At 30.4% G+C, this 18,442-nt stretch overlaps 1 protein-coding gene across 6 annotated transcripts in view; it reads right to left on the bottom strand.

Annotated features, from left to right (window-relative positions):
- Nucleotides 1–18,442, bottom strand: part of LOC139490884 (rho GTPase-activating protein 20-like) — a 190,355-nt gene that overhangs the window by 18,963 nt on the left and 152,950 nt on the right. For all 6 annotated transcript variants that reach the window (XM_071278006.1, XM_071278007.1, XM_071278010.1 and 3 more), the window contains 5 exons: nucleotides 16,744–16,854; nucleotides 10,163–10,254; nucleotides 3,213–3,324; nucleotides 1,957–2,021; nucleotides 127–318 (listed from right to left, as the gene is read on the bottom strand). In XM_071278006.1, coding sequence (XP_071134107.1) covers nucleotides 127–318; nucleotides 1,957–2,021; nucleotides 3,213–3,324; nucleotides 10,163–10,254; nucleotides 16,744–16,854 — 572 coding nt within the window. The remainder of the gene's footprint in view (nucleotides 1–126; nucleotides 319–1,956; nucleotides 2,022–3,212; nucleotides 3,325–10,162; nucleotides 10,255–16,743; nucleotides 16,855–18,442) is intronic.

The following is an 18,442-nucleotide window of genomic DNA, read 5'->3' as shown; positions in this document are numbered from 1 at the left end:
TTTCTGAATTACAGCTACCCCCTAAAATATATTTAATAAATATACACAAGTTTGCAGGAACACCTCTCTTGGCATCTGCTGATCATATGTACAAAGATCAAAATAAACTATGTATAACAAACTTACTCAGTTAGTTTAGTCAGCCATTGCTGTTTTAGATCAAGTGTTTTGAATGTGGCAACACAATTACACAATGGCCATCCCATAACAAACGACAGCTCTGTGGACCTCGTCAATTCTGTAACATCATTTATGCATTCAGATAACCAGATTTCACAGACTCTTACTCTCTGCTTCAACTTGAATGTTGTTGATGTTCTAAAAATCAGAAAAAAACATTAAATTGGAAAACTTCAAAATTTCAAAATAATATTGATATTGTTCAGAATGTATCAAGGTTTTCTGAATTTCGTTTTGGGTACCAGGTAAATTTTCGTGTGTGATTTGGTCAGTTAAATATAAAGAAGATGATGTGTTGGGTTCATTTTGTATGGTTTTTTTTTCATTGACCATGGGATGGTCTTAATCTGACAGATGAGAATGCCAGAAAATAGGTACACAGAGAATCCTACAAAATTTGGAAGACTTGTCATAATTGTAGAAAATCTATACTGTAAAATTGAGAATGGAAATGGGGAATGTGTCAAAGAGACAACAACCCGACCATAGAAAAAACAACAGCAGAAGGCCACCAACAGGTCTTCAATGTAGCGAGACATTCCCGCACCCGGAGGCGTCCTTCAGCTGGCCCCTAAACAAATATATACTAGTTCAGTGATAATGAACGCCATACTAATTTCCGAATTGTACACAAGAAACTAAAATTAAAATGTAGTTTTTTTGTAGTAAAAAATGTAGTTTGTATCATCTACCTTCCATACAGTTAATGTTCTTGTGACTTAAAACAGCATAAAGGTATTTAGGTTGCCAAAGGAGTCAACACGCCCATTAACAAATGCCTGGAATAAGACTCTGACATGTCATATATATGGTATCTGCCATTATTAGAACACAGTTAACATCAAAACAGAAAGTGAGTATGATAATATTGTGAGATTTATCTATAAGATAAGTTATCATCAATAATATTGACAAAACAGAGGGTACATTGATAATAGAGGCAGGCACGGGTACAGTCATCTATCTCTACAGGTCAAACTTTCATAAGTTAACCAATTCATTTGTTTAGATATTATTTACCTATGGATGACACCAATTCAAGACAAGTACTTTACTATCCATTAAACATTTTTTCCCCAGTTTGTTTAAAATGGATAGTTTCATTTGTCTATAGTGGTTATGTTTACCTTGGTCTGTTAAATTGTGGGGTGCTTCATATTAAGTATCAAATATAACATATTGGTAATGATCTCTTAACATTTACAGATTGAACCATAGAAACAATATGTTCTTTATTCAAAATGAATTTGATGGATAAAGGCAAGTAAGTTTTTGTAATGTGGTTGACCTTTGTAGGAGTGACATTAATCAAACTTAAGTTTTGTGGCAGACGTAAAACCAAAATAGTGCAATTAGTTGCTGCATAATAATTAACATCATGAAAGATGATATCTTATGAATTTTTTCCATTCAGAATTTGGAGTTGATGTTTGACCTTTGTCATATTTGCTGAATTGGAAAGCAAATTCCATCATTCCAATTGTTCATACACCAAACTGAAAATAACCTTACAGCATTAGTTAGGAAATATCATGGCACTATCTAGTGGTTCATGTTAAAATTATTACCAAGAATGCATTTAATAAGATTCTGAAGACATGAATAAATTCACAACTTGTTTTGACATGGGATTTTTTAGATCTTGCCTTGTTTATGGATGTTTGATCACCTTGGTTGATGCCATTGTGACATATTCATATCTATATTAGGTAGCTTATTTTGTCTGGATTCCATTTTGCAACATGTTTGTCAAAATATCAAGATGCTGATACTCACTTTTGTTTAGCTACCAGTAGAAGGTCATTGAATAGGAACATATATCTATCTTGTATCTGTACACCCTGAAAAATCATAACATTCTAAATAAATAATATAAAAGAAGGAAGATATGGTATGATTGCCAATGCGACAACTCTCCACAGAAGACTAAATGACACAGTAATTAACAACTTTAGGTCACTCTATGACCTTCAACAATGAACAAAGCCCATACCATCAGTAAATCCTCTAAATTTTTCACCAACAAGATATGATGAGATCGCTAAACAATACATTTTTTTCTTCATTCATATTTTGCAAATAAAGCAGATTTTTTTTTATCTGATCTATCTGAGTGTTCTTTCTTTTGATAATCATTTAAAGACTAAAATGATTAACACAATTTTGACCTTTGTTGATAAGAATGCCATTTTAGAAATCCCATGTGAATAATCTATTTGTTATTTGACATTATTACAAAATCATTTGATACCAAATCGTCTATGATTTATCTATCGTTAAAAATGATCATTCAACTTTAATTCCCATAATCTGCAATTTAAACAAAAACAAGTAAAAAAACAACAAATATGAAAATCAATCACTGGAAATGATGTATGTAGCACAATGAACCATTCAGGAAAATATATGCGTCTCACGTCATCCGTATAAGCACAGAATTATAATATTGTAATCTTAACTCTGTCGGTTTGTTGGGATTACTATCGAAATGGCCAATGGGACAAAAGTTCGGGAATCATCGGACACCCATAAATCATGGTTAATTAGGTCAAAAGCCGAGTCCTTTATTCAGAGGCATTCATTTATAAACATTTTTTCTAAAGATTAGAACTGATATGACTGCTTTAAGATAATTAACACATCTTTTCGTGATACATATCACAGAAGATAAATTATGGACATATTTTTAGGCGTACCTGTGGTTTTCAACCTAGGAGTTTGGTTTTTATTTTTTTGTTTCAAGGTGTGTTTCACAACTTGTTCTTTGTTTTACTATGCAAATGACAATAAAATGTTTGTGACATATTGTTTTATCTGGTTTGTCGTAATGAAGATGAATTCCTGTAATAAAACTTTTTGAGTTGGTATTTGAACTTACGATCCTGTCATGTTTGTATTGTGACATTATAACACTTTAAGGTCATATAATCTTTGGTAGTCTTGTAGGTATTCAGTCACTTCTTTTCGATTTAGATTTTATGCTAGCTATTGTTTAACATCAAATTTATTTACAAACTTTATTGTGAACTTACTGTAGCGAACTGAACTTGACCTTCCATTACAAACTGACGATTTTCTTGATTTGGCAGTCTGGATGCAGGACTCGCCAAATCTGTTTCTTTTTTTCCCATGCTTGCACCAGCCCTGAAAAAAAAATAAGAGTTTATAAATTACAAAATTACATTTTGATAAATGTCAGCATTAATATGAACATTATCAATTGTCTATCACAGCATTGCAAATGTTACAGTGTTGTGTTTAGTTGCCCTAATGTTCCATGTGTTTAGTATACATTATTCTTAGTGTTTAGTTTCCTTTATCAAAGGTGCTTTATAAACATTATCCCAGATTCTTGCTTGTCATAATCACAAATTATGTTGACCATGATAGCCTTTTGTTACTTCTAAAGGAAATAAAATCAGGATAAGAAAAATAATGTCTGCTACCTCAGATATTTTTTGAAAGCCCTGCATTATCACAAGTATAAAAGGCTCCAAATGCAATCTAAGAAAATTGATCAATTTTAAAACAATTCATTTACTTTTAGGGAAAAGATACTGTTAAAATATATAACGCTCATTTTATTAACTAGGAGTATAAGCTCAGATCACTCACTAGATATGCTGTTGAAATATACATGTATTTCATAAATATCTTTTGTTTTTTGAAAAATAAAAAAAAACATCAAAATTCTTTCAGCACACTACTAAAACAGGAAAAGGTGCATTTTGATTCCTAATGTGATTCTCAATGGACTAGGAAACCTTGATATTTGTATTGATGCATTATGTGGTCTAGGATATTTATAACATAGCAAACCACATGAGCAAAACATCAATGTCACTTGGAATGACTGATCAATTTGATGGAGTGAAATCTTGTACTTCTAACGATTCTAAAACAAACGAGAATGTTGACCCATGTTTGTTTCATACTTTAGTAAATTTCATTCATTAAATTCTTTTACAATTGAGTAGGAGTAATCCTACAATTGCTGTGAATTTCATTCATAAGACGTTCCCCACTCTGTTAGAAAAATATTTTGAATGGATAATCACTTTAAAAGCATGTTATGTAAACAATGTAATTCTTTTGTTATTAGTCAAAAATTTAGGCCAAATATCTAGACAATTTTAATGGAATAATATACTTAGAAAAATTAATTGAATATATTTTCAATGACAGAAAAAAAATAATCTCACTATAAGGTATGAAACAGCTGTTACAAATTTTACTTGTTTTAAATGAGTAACACCATTACAAGGTTACACAGAAAGATTTAAAAAAAAAATCAAAAGACAAGATAGCCAACGTAGATTTTTCCTAGCAGGTAAACGAGAAAGAAGATGACCCTAATTAAGCCATTATCACAATATTTTTTTAAAGAATAAAATACACTTCAAAGGTACAAATCGTTTTGGTTCCAGAATGACGGCTATCTAAAATCAAATCTGGTAATTATCCTCACTTTAATTTTATAATTAGAAAAATTAATCTATTTCTGGTTTTAAATCTCATATTTGTTTAACCTTCTTATAAAAGATTAAATAAATAAGGTCAATATTGTAAGATACCAGTTAGAGCTCTGCATTCTAGTATATACCAGATTGTATTGTTTGTGTCAACAATAATTCCGACTTGTAGTAGTATCAGCAGCTGATAATTCAATTGCCAGGATAAAATCAGTATAAGTATCTTACAACATGAAAACCTGGTTTAAGGACAGTAAGCAGCACTGGAAGAAAGTTTTAAAAAAATACATGCTTTTACTATGAGTAATTCAGGTTTTTTTTAACCAGTTTAGTGCTGAAAGGCCTGATTATTCAAGGTGTAAGATGTAAAAATGTAGAAAGGCGCTGTTCAACTGAAAACTATTTTTGGTTTATGGTACGATCACAATGTCTTTACATTCTTAGGTGCATATGTCACCCCTTTATAAGAAAACAAAATAATTAAAAGAAATAGGTAAATATTAAGTTACAGTACAGGAAGATTTTACTTTAAAATTTATATTGCATGTTACTGTGATGTCTGGATTTTAATTGTTAAATGTCATAAAGAAATTAGAAAGCTTTTGTCAGACTGAATAGGTTTGAACTGCATCTTCAGTATGTGTATTTAATTTCCTAGCAGTCAGTTGAGTGGAGAAAGAACCAAAAAAAAATTTCACTTATAAATGATTCAATTACATAGTATAAAACATTTTTTGCTGGTTAAGAAGAGTTAAAATTTTACAGATTTCTTGGACCAATCTGTTCGCAAAGTTCACCGACCTTCTCCCCTCTGAAAATTTCCCAATCAAACAGTATTGGTTGACAAAAAGCACCCTCTCATCTTTTTGTAAAATATCAAAATCATTATAAACACTGAAGTAAGCGGTGGTTAAGTCTTCTGTACTGGTAGATATCACCAACTACCTTCACTGAACATCCGGTTCTATAATCGGTCATTTAATTTGACCTTGTAAACTTTATCAAAACTTGATAATTCTGCTCAAATATGAGAATAATCTACTAAAATAATCTGTACTTCTTTTCTGTATGGTTGGTACATCATTTAAAAGATAATGTTCAGATATATTTTAAATATTAACTTTAAACTCATACAGAAATGACTTTTATACTTTTACACTCAAAATACTTAAGGGTAGGACTATAATTGTACACTAATCATGATTTAATAAAAAATATATTATTATATCCTAGTTGATTTATGATTTTATATCTATTGATAACTTGAGCTACTGAGGACAATATTAAGGATTTTATAAATTTAAAGCCACTTATATAATCAGCTATCAAAATCTAATATTACTTGATGCCCAAAACCCTGTGCTTATTTGATACTTTATAATCCAGTACATTGTACAAAATTTTATTGAAAAATTATATAATGGACAAAATTACTGTAAAATATCAGTAATGGACTGACAATTTTATATTTTCCTTTTCCTCTGGTATCATTTGTGTCTGGCACAGAATAATCATATAACGTTCGATATATGTGGTGAACGCTCGGTAGATATGGTGATCATACCCATTGAATATACTTAGAGAAAAAAATCAGATCAACAAATCAGATAAAGATCTTTATTTCTTTATTTGTTTATGTCGCAATTATACTTTCATGTTAGTTCATTTTAAGTAGATATATTCAACAAAGTAGCAATTTTTACTTTGGGACGGGTGAAAGCTTTGTTTTAATACATCTTTAAGAACATATATGTCAATACGAACATAAACTTTCTTCTACGTCTCAAACAGACTTGAATCATACCGTCAAAATAAAGAAAAAATATATTGCAATCTAAAATAAAAAGGGGCTATGGCAATCTGCTAAATATAAGGACAAAAAAAGTGTGTAAATTATAAAAGTGCTTTTTAGATATATAGTCAATTACAAGAGGCAGCAACAGCCTTTGTATCTTGAAGGATCTCATTAGACTTGTAACTGACATAATTAATACAAAGCTAAGGTCAAACAATGGATTGACCAAAAACTTTACTCACATGTAAGATGTCATTCTGATGTCTGACCTCAGGTTGATGTCAGATCTTGATAGTCTGTTATTTAATGTAACCTTAAAAACTTTTTAGGGGATGATATATAAAGAAGATGTGGTATGATTGGCAATAAAACTGGCCAACAAGATGCAGACGTAAACAACAAAATGTTTTGTAAAGACATCTGATTATTGTTGGGTTTCTGTCTAATTTACATATACCCCACATCTCTTTTTGTTCATAATTCTTTCAATTTTTATGAATGAGTATAAACTATGTCTATATCTGTTGAAATATTATTTAACTTTTAACAATGGAAATCTTTGGTATAGATCAACCTTGTATTAATCTTTAAATGAACTAATCCAATTATAGATGAAGCCCAAGTTATGTTCATTTGACATCAATTAAATCAAATTATAGTAAATATTAATTTACCTCAATAAAACAGCACCAAGACAAAGGCATAGAAATATAAGTAGTCCAAAGGTCTTATTATCAAACGGAATAAATTGAAATTTAACACACGATCTTGATCACTGACTGATATTTACAAACCTGACGGGACCATGTTTGAAGTTCCTTGCATTATGTCAAATATTATTTCAATATTTAATGTACTAATTTTTCTTTATTTGCCTTTCAAATGTACTTCTTTATAATATGAACTTACACTTATGTATTTGACTTATAAATGTATTGGAATTTTTATTTGCAGAGTAATTTCACATAAACATCGTACATAAATTGTTTTTGTTGTCATTTTGTTGAGTACATTACAATAGTACCGTACTTCGTCTGATCTTTAGAAATGACCATCTATATTAGTATCAGGACTTAATTTGACTTGATATTTGGTCCAGAATTTTAGTCATAAATTCATAGGTATAATATTGTAGTACAATGTAAACAAATAACTCTATGACTGATGTTATACGATGGCTAGACAGATCCCTTACAAACAGACAACAGTGATTACTTTTTGGTTCATGTGTCCAGTGGCAAATAGTTCATACAATTTAGGACATGAAAATACATATAAATACATTTATTGATAGGGTCAGTTTTTAACAGAGCATTAAATCAGACTTTTTGCCTCATGGAATATCCCCCAACCAATGCTGCCAGATGCAAGGAGTTCATGTAGCTTTATCTATACCCTAACAACCATTGAAAAAAAAATTGTTTTAACCAAATCATAATGATTTTTTTGGGGACAGCCATAATTCTTAACCTGCTTTCATCAAACTTTATTATTTGAAAAATTATCTGGGTACATAGGAAACTTTGAGAATAGTATAATTCACCTTCTACAATACCCTTGAATTGAAACTTGCAACCTTGACCTTAAAAGAGAGGAAATAGCAACTACTCGAACTAAATTATTGGCGATTGAGACACGTTTCTGAACTTTAAAACATGTCAACTCATTTGTTGACTTTTCAAATAAACCTCTTTAAGAAAGTTCATTTTGTTTATTATATGTAAGAAATGCAGGTTTTTGAACTTTTGAATTCAAACTTAACCCATTGTCCTACTTCACTATACACACACATGAAGGTTTAAACATCATGTTGCCAAGAGGAATCCTAAATATCCAATGAAAGTTTTGAATTGTACGATATTTTTTTGTTATTATTTTTACAACACTACGTCAACAAAATATGGAAATAGTTCAATTGTTATGATGCAATGATTTGTCATAAAAACATTTTGTTATGAAACCTTTGTCACTGCCATTTCCTTATACAATATGAACATGTCATAAATCTGTTTGAGAAATCATCATAAAATCATTGCTACGTCTTCTTGTCAAAATTTAAAGCTTTAAAAATTAGGTCGAGGATTATTTAGAAATAATTCAGATAAGAAGAAAGATGATATTACAACCATTTATAGATCATAAAATGAGATGAAAATTGATATCCCCCCTTGAAAATATAGTTTCTGAAAAGGAAAAATTCTCCAGGCTGTAGAATTAACTTACATTTTATGTTGAATTTTAACAGCATATATTTATATATCACTACAAGTTAATTTTTTCCAAAAGTGTTCTGATATATCATGTATATAGAAGCTTACCTAACAGAAAGGGGAGATAATTTTAATAATTTCAGTTGAAAAAGTTACAGTTTTGAGACAGACATATTAAAATGTGAAAAGGTAAAATACTTCTTTTTAAGTACTTAAGTACTAAGCTAACCCCTCTCTATCTTAATCTTCGCCTGTCATCAAACAACAAAATGCATATGCAGTAAAAGTACAACATTATAACATATTAGGCATAAAATTTAGCATTTAATACATTCTTTCTTTATATATCACAGTGACTGCTCTATCCATGCACCATTTGTAAATTTTTGCGTCAACTATAAATAAGTTCTACGTAAAAGTTTATATATAATGTGGGATTGCAGCAACATCTGTATATACCAATGACTAGATAAACGTCACTCTGGATGTGGTTTTAAGAACAACAACCGATAATGACAGGAATTTGGAAGTGAAGGAGACATGCCATAATGAGACGATATAATTACAAAGTAGATTAAGGATCGCAGATGTTCAAATGATATTGACTATATATAGTAATCTTAGGGATAGATATGTTTATCTCTACAAAGCTGAGGATGTGTAAAATTCCATCGCTTTGTAGCAACTTTGCTTGAACACCCACCATTGGAAAGTTAGAGATTAATCTTTACGAGTATTTCATTAAGTTTGGGAAGATCATCACAGGTTTAACGGTTTTCTTTACATCTTTTTGATGAGGAGATTTACAGATTACAAGTAAACGATGAAAGTTTGTTTACAAACTTTGGTTATTATGATAATATTTTGTGTAAACTTTTACCAGGCATTTTCTTTGAACATCTTCTAATGGTTATTTTATGATGATGGATTGTATCCCCACTTATACGGTGTTAAACTTTCTGTTCTTACAAAGCGCAATGACTTATATGTACAAATGCTTTTAGGTTTATTAGTATTCAAAATCTTCCCTAGCTCACCTTACTTAACTATTTATGAAATGTACTAACATATTTGTTTATTATGTTAATAAACGTTTTTTGCCATAATTGAAATGTTTTAAAATTTTAAAATTTAATGTTTTAGTTTACAATATTTAGACTGGTACATACACATACAATTTTGACAATTTTGATGGACGGTTCAATAAGTCTATTTATAATAAATAAATTAAACATAACAGGATTCCAAAATTTAGACTCATTTTTAAGAAGAACTATATTTGGTTTCTCAAAAATCTACCAAGAGATAAAGGATAAGCTTCTAACATATGCAATTTTAGACTTTTGCTAAACATGGATTATTTAACATCTATCTGGTGGTACAAGATTTGATAAGTTTGTTTCACGAGTATAGGCCTTTAGATAGACAAGGAATTAATCGAAAGCCTTATATTGCCACTTTACTCTCAACCTGAAAAAGACTAAAACTTGACTTCCCTTACTTACCACAAATTACTGGAACTTTTAGATTTCCCGATACTTTTAAGTAGAATAGCTCCTGGTGCAGACTTTCTTCTTTTCGTTGAAGAAGTTCGCTTCTGAAAGAAAGAAAAAAATAAAATATTACATTCAGAACTTTTATCACATTAATCCTGATCTTCATATATTTCGTTTTGATAAAATTTCAGATTTTATAATCTCAACCTTAAAAATGTGAATGTGCATGCAAAATTTCTAACTTTTAACCTGCTCCATCTCATCATCAACCTTAAAATATGAATATTTGTTATGTCAAAAACATCATAAAATGTTGTCTTAAAAATAAGATATAGGTTACCATAATCCATCTTATTATCATCACTTTCCTTTGAAATCAAAATAAATCTCAACAATTACGAAATCTTCCATTGAAATATTTTATTTTAAATATGTCTAAACACCTACTGTGAAACCGTTCAACTTCCTTTCTATTAAAATCTCCTTTAACAATCTATAGTTTTAAAATCTTTTAACCTTTTTTTGTTTTTTTCGATACACCACCGCCTCCTTAGTTTTTAATCTCCTCTTTCAGCGGAATGCCTTTGGTTATAGAAGCCTTTTGAAATATTTATCGGTTCATGCTCCATATGTTTAATTTTTTTGTTTATGTATCTTAAAAGATGTTACAAACACCAAAGCCTGGATCACAGGTATTCTTTACAAATTTTAACGTTGCATTGTTTTATTTAGTAACACTAAGATGACTATAAATAAAATCCAAAGTTTAAAATTTCAAACTTTTTGTGTAAAATTGATTATATAACATGTTTGGAATTTTCTTATTGTTAAAAAGATATGAAGGTATATTTCCATTTGTAAGCCTTTGTAAACAGAAACTACAAACCTTTACTGAACAGGGAAACAAAAATGTAAATTATTGAAAAATTTAAAAACTAATGATGACATGGATTGAAAAATAGATATTATACTAATTTTTAAACCAGGAACATTAAAATTAAAAATTGTCAAAGAGTCTAGAGACAACAACACAACTAAAAAGCAGACAACAGCTGAAGGCCACCAATGGGTCTGCAACGCAGCCAGAAAATCTATCACCTTGAGGTAATCCTCAGCCGGACATCATATTTTTGTACTGTTTTTTTTTTTATATCAAGCATCACACTATACCTTAAATTTACTGAAAAAAGTTGACAATCCTATTTTATCCTTGGCCAACACATATGCTGCAAGATCTTCTTGATTTTGAATTGTTAAACCCATTATTCATATCAAAAACACAGTTACTTTCAAAAATATCTTTCCATATCTTAGAACTATTAAAAGTAACCCCAGCTTCCCACTACTCGATGAACATTTCTATTACAAATCGTGACGTCAAAATTTCCCTATCTGAGAACTGTTAAATGTGTAACCCTCAGCTTCCCACTACTCAATGAATATTTCTTTTACAAATGCTGACGTCAAAAATTTTGTGTGTCATGAGAAACATGTTAGTTTTTACTTATTTTAAAGAATTGAAATATCTCTGCAACCATTCAAATACTAGGTACATCGTTTATCACACTTTCTCATATTTAATGCTTGTATACAGAAGATGAACACTTAATCCAACATATTTTATTTGCTTAAGTCAACACTTTAATGCTATGATTACTTACAGCTAAATCTACACTTTAAGAAACAGACATTTGAAGGTATTAAGACAATGACGTAAATAGATGCAAAGACACAAGGACAGTGGTTACAACATTTTTGTGGTTGATTAAAAATATAAGAAAGTCATGTTTCTATCATGTCTTTAGTACATGATTAACAACGGACCACCCTTTTTCCTGATATGGTGTAAAAAACCTGTTTGTAGGATTTTTTGAAAACAACTTTAACTTCAGAAAATGAAAGTCATGGTTATTAAGATGCAGTAAATAATAAATGACTTATGTTATTTCTGATAATTTGAAAACAATTGTACTGCCTGAGACTACTATAACACTGTCTTAAAGTAGTCTCAGCTACTGCCGATGGTTATTTTGTGTTGTTGAGTTGCTGTCTCATTTCTGTTTATATACATCTCATTTAATTTGAATTAAAACATGTGTATTTTAAATGCTTGAATCACTATGATAATGTTTATAATATCAGTGGACCAGTACAACTGCAAAATGAATTGGCAGTTATGAGGGTACTCCATTCCCAAATGTCTGAGCATTGGTACTCAAGCATGATTTACAAGAAAAATTTTGACTATGAAATTATTCAAATATACTGCAGCGAAACTAACTTTGAAACTACCTAACACCAGAGCAGTCAAGTCTCGCACATTTTTACGCTTAATTTGCTGCATTTTCCTTCAATCTATTGCGGGCTTTTTTGGCAAAATCTCGACCATTTACTTCATAAATACTCAGTCATGATACACCTGAAACATTTGGCTGGTTTTTTTTTTTTTAAATGTTTCTTCATTTCATATGATATGTTTCTGTACAATATTGTCAACTGGGGGGTATCATTCTGATATACTAATTCCTAGGATGACAGCAGTTATGTCTGTGAGGTTGATGATTCAATAATTTAAACATATGTAACAATGTAGAGGATGCTTGTTATAAAATAGGCCACTTACTGCTTTATAATGTCTACTAAATAAGGTAGAACGACTTGTATTGAACTGGTGAAAAAAGCATTCTATGCATGTGTTAATAGATATAAGAAGATGTGGTATATGGGTGCCATCCGAGTCACAATTTTAAAAGTAAACCATTATAGGTCAAAGTACGGTCTCCAGCACAGAGCCTTGGCTTACACTGAACAGAAAGCTATACAGGGCAGCAAAAAATGACTTGTGTAAAACCATTCATATGACTTATTAGTGTATTGGATATGATCAAGAGAGCATAAACTGTTTACTTATTAATACCACTTTAAATTTCACAGAAGGCCTTACATAGGCGGATCCAGGGGAGGCCTGAGGGCCCGGGCCCCCCTTTCGTGGGAAAAATTTGGTTGATTATATAGGGAATCATTGAAGCATGACAGGAGCGGACCCCACCCCCTTAGGTCAGTCAGCGGGCCCCTCTTAGGAAAAGTTCTGGATCCGCTACGGGCTTAACATTGACAAAAGTGATACCTATAATCAGACATCCATTAAAAATATTTTAGAAAGTATATATGTCTATGTAGTTAAGTTACCAGAAAAAATACTGCCTTCACTAATGACACTTAATTATTAGTATTAATTTGGGTGAGTTTCAAAACTAAAAAAAATAGATCAAATTCCAAGCGAGCTGGAGTGATTGTCCTGAATATCATTCAACCGACTTTTATTGCTGTACTAGGAATAGGTGCAGGTTAATATGCAGCAATATAATCAGAAACCTTCCTGTCAGACAAGACTTTTATGACTAGATGCATAATATAGGCCAGACTATTATATGTTATAAAATGCAGATTCTGTCCTTTTAGTCATTAATTCTCTAACATATTTCCCATTACGAAATGCAGTCAACAAGTAATTAGTAGGAAGTCCATAATAATCCATCAAAACCATGTTTTTGAAAGAAAAATATAAACAAAAGCTATGACACTCACCTTAGCACGTAAATATCTCCTAAAAATATCTCCCGTAAATATCTCCCGTTATATCGGTTAACACATTCTATGTCCAAAAAAATGAGCAAATTTTCACTGTCGCATTTTTAAAGTTTGTGCAATTTATCTTTATACTGTCATACATTTCTAAAACGGTCCAAACAATGTATGAATATTGGTTTGACCTCTTGACTAAAACTGCCAAGACAATAATGTTTACAATGTAACAATAACATTCAAAATAGATCTAACATTTAACAAAAAGTTCAACGTTAAATTGTAGATACCATGCAAAGATTGATAAATATCGGTATGTCTTAAATCTAAAATAAGCACTTAATCATAATGTATAGGGTAATATGAAGTGTCAATTTTATCCTTCGGAATTCAATACGTTTCACTAGAAGATGTCAACATAAGATTTGTCCACGACAATAAGAAGGCTTTACACATTTACTCCTTGAATAAGTCTATATAGCTATATAATTTAAACAAAATGAAGCCTTTGCATTTATTCATAACGTCATTTGCTCCAGACTTCAAAGAAGCTTGCCAACTTTTCACAGGACTCGTCAATTGCTTCCTTTATTAGCATGCTGCCTGACTGAACTCCATTATATTACAATAACGACTGCATTTCCTTAGGTCACATATTAAATTTAATCCCGCAAATAATAATTTTGAATTCAAATAGATTAAAATTTCAATACTTCTTGGTCTAAACCTCATATAGGTGTAATAAATAAAACAAAACAATAATTCAACAAACTAAACTAATTGCCTTACGGTAGCACTTTCATGGTATAAATTTTGATTGATTAATTTAAGCTATTGGAATTTAAATTGAATGAATTAACACAATATTATTGGAAGTATTTCCGCCTTTTAGCAACTGAAAAGTAAGCTTACATTGAACATAAGCGAAACATTCTTTCTGATAGTATTCATAAGTATATTAGAAATTCAAGCCTTAAGGTGAACAGTGTTGATATAAACCATAAAATGGCCATATGTATTCTATAGGGAGAAAATTCTTAAAATTATATTATATAAATTATGGAATATGTGAATATGTGAATTATAAAGTCAACAACAAAAAGAATTTGTTTGCAATGTCCTTTTAAAAAACTCATTTATAAGACATTGATGGAAAATTACATACTCATACTCAAAATTCAAAGTATCTACGCAATCACTAATATCTAGTTCATTACTCAATATTATAAAGTTTTCCTGATAATATTCCAAATCATTCCTTTATACAGAAGTTGAGAAACATTTGACGAAAAATCTATGACTACTTAATATAGTAAAAATTAAAAGTTTGGTCAATAAGGAAGTAACAGCCTGGCAAATCTGAAATATGCTTACTCACATCAACTGATCATTACAAAGGTCCAGACCAAATATCTAATCATTCTTTAATACTTCTTATTAGAGTAATAATTTAATAATATAGTAATAATTTAATAATATAGTAATAATATGTAACAGAAAGTGACTTCAGAGGCGGATCCAGAAATATTTTTAAGTGGGGGGCCCATCTTCTGCCTTAAGAGGGCGCTCCAGTCATGCTTCAGTGATTTTCTGTATAATCAACCAAATTTTTCCAAAAAAAAAGGGGGCCCAGGCACCCTGAAAACCCCTCTAAATCCACCTCTTGACTGTACAACAGCTATGAAAGAGTGGTCTCCCATATGATTTCCTAAGCTTATATCTGTTACAGTACTTTAGAATAATTAATCAAAAATTGTTTTTCTTACCACAAAAAGCTTGCATGGTTTCAGATTTTCTAGAGGCAATTTGATTACAATTGTATATTCCAAACAATACCATATACAAAAATTATCAAACAACTAAGACCAATCATTTATAAATGTCTGTCACAGTCATACTAGTACAAAATCTACTATTTATTACTATAAATATCTTATTGATGATAAACTAAATCGGATCAAAACATTAACTTTCCTGAGAACCGTTCAATACTATACAAATGGATCATAGTAAACTAATGAGTGGAAAGAAATATTCTAAAGAGCAAACCATCAAAGTAAGAAGACTCAGTTCCCATTCTATGATGGAAAACAATTACAGGAAAATTTTGCCTATAAACTTCATTATTTTTTATCTAGTCAAAAAAAAGGACAACAATGATGAAACAATGTACAAAAACAGGATAATGTCACCCTTCCAGAGAATGTCTGATCTTATATTTTAATTGATTCATATAATACATTATCCTAGTTTGACATATTCACATCAACTTCTATTGTCACTACTTTTCAACTCAAAAAATTATAAACCATGTATATAAGTTGCTCAGGAAATTGTTGCAGAATTTCTTCCAGATTCTCCTTCTTTTGACAATAGAACTGTTATTTACTGAAGGTTCTCTTTAAAAAATTGGTAATGTTAGCTCCACACACAAAATACTACGCACTTTTTAAAATTAAAAAAAAACTTTTAGGAAATGTCAAGATAAAGAGCTTGTTAATTGCCCATATAAAAAAACTATACTATTAAAGAGAAAGCACATGAATGTTAATTTTTTTTGGCATCTAAAATTTATGATCATTACAGTATTTGGTTCTAGAAACTCATAAACTGTAACTGACAGCCTGCTTGCATAAATACAAAATACAATAAGGTTTTATAATCTTGTGCTTAAATCATGTTGTATAGACCTACTCCTTTCTGAGGGAACATAGAAAAATAGGAAGAAGAAACAAAAATAAGCCATACAAAAATCTTACACATAACTAAGACTAAAAAGAAAATTAACAAAAAGACACAAAAGTCCACAAAACAATATTAAGAAATACAAAAGATGGAGCGACACCAACGTCAACAAAAAAGTAATCAAAGAATCTGCAATCCCCACTATGAGGCAACCTGTTTAACATTGATAAATGTATCCATCCTCAACTTTATCGTTCCTAAGCTTATTTCACACCAGACTTTAACTACTTTTTTGAAATAATCTCCATGGTAACACTTACCTGTTGATTATCATCAAGTTGTAAGTTATCATTTGGGAATCGTAGCTGAATACTATCCATTTTTGTTTGATTCTCTGACGTTCCAAGTTCATCCTCATGCTCCTTTACCATCTGGAGAAAAAAAATACGGGAAACTGTTCACAGATTTTCCAAATATTTAAATCATACAATTCTGATTCGAGCTTCCTTTTCAATACAAACTCTTTTATATAAGATGCAAATAAGTGTGAAAAGAGAAGTAAACATTACTTAACCAAAATACATCTCTAATTGTCCAAATTTGTAATGGGTTCCGCTAAAAATTTATGTTGCATAAATCATAATAACTTTAGAGGTCACCTGTGTCATTGTAAGTTATTTTTCATAAATAAGAAATAAAAACTTGCAAGGAAACATATTTTATGGCGATGTTTTAAAAACACTAAAAATGCGTTCTTGCATTTATTGCTATTGATTTATGAAATAAAACTATAAATAGGTTGCTAGAAAGATTTGATCTGTGGACCAGAAATAAGGTAGTTGTCAGTAACATAAAAGGCCTACATGATAATACTCAATTTTTTATGGCTTTCATGCAGTGTGATTAAAAAAAACCAGTGTTTAACCAGCTATTTTTATCTTGGGAAATTGAATGCTATTTCTCACAATAAAATATGATTGTCTCTGAATCCTACATGTATCTAATTTCAGAGTAAGATATAAATACAGGTAAATATAATTGATATAATTGTGCATGTACATGATATAGGCCATACCATTGGACCAAATTACCAAATTCACAGTAATGTTTATAATAAATAAAGACATGGGATGAAGTCAGACAGAAACCTAACAAACAATAAATAAATTCAATGGAATGCAAAGGTCAAAAGTCAGTTAGTAAAGCATTGGGATGACAGACAAAAAAAATTGCCCATCTGATGCCGCAATAAATCATTACCTCTAAAAAAGAGATCAGAGTTAAATTAGACCTGTAACTGATTTCAATCTATCATGTATCATTTCCTTTTGATTAATATTTGTTGCTTGCAGAACATCCATTGGCAAATATTTCATAAATATTTTAGAATGAGAACAACCAATTAAAGATAAGTACAAAAGGTAAGCGGAGCAATGAGAATGAAGGCTGCATTATTATCATGCCACTGGAAAATAAAGGGATGTTCAATAGTGCTAGAAACTTTGCCTTTGAAGCAGCCCACAAGCTATAAACCCACAAAGTTCTTGCAAGGATATTTCAAAGGTGACAGATGGACATATATATTAAACTTCTAATGGCAAACATGCATACCAAATATCATTGACCTATCATGAATAGTTTTGAATAATTTATGATAGCACTGGAATATGAAAAGGATGTCAAGATCAAATCACAATGAATGAGTGACAAGGTCTTATCAGGAAAAACATGAGGACCATTCCAATTTGTGTTCCGCAAGGTGAAATCAATGAAGTAAGGTACTTTGCAAATTGTTTATGCTGTCATCTCTATGTATAGTTGCCCGCATAGACTTTGTTACAGGCAAGATGAAATCTTTATGAATTAAAAAAGTAAAAATTTTAGAAGTTCTGTGTAAAATTGACAATCTGACCAAGTTGTTATTCAAAAAGGTTTTCGAGGAGTTCTGAGTAAAATTGACAATCTGACCAAGTTGTTATTCAAAAAAGGTTTTCGATGAGTTCAGAGTTAAATTGACAA

The sequence above is a fragment of the Mytilus edulis genome, chromosome 10 (assembly GCF_963676685.1).
Source record: "Mytilus edulis chromosome 10, xbMytEdul2.2, whole genome shotgun sequence".
NCBI classification, from domain to species: domain Eukaryota; kingdom Metazoa; phylum Mollusca; class Bivalvia; order Mytilida; family Mytilidae; genus Mytilus; species Mytilus edulis.
The sequence above is the reverse complement of the archived record's forward strand: the minus strand, read 5'-3'. Positions and strand labels throughout refer to the sequence as shown.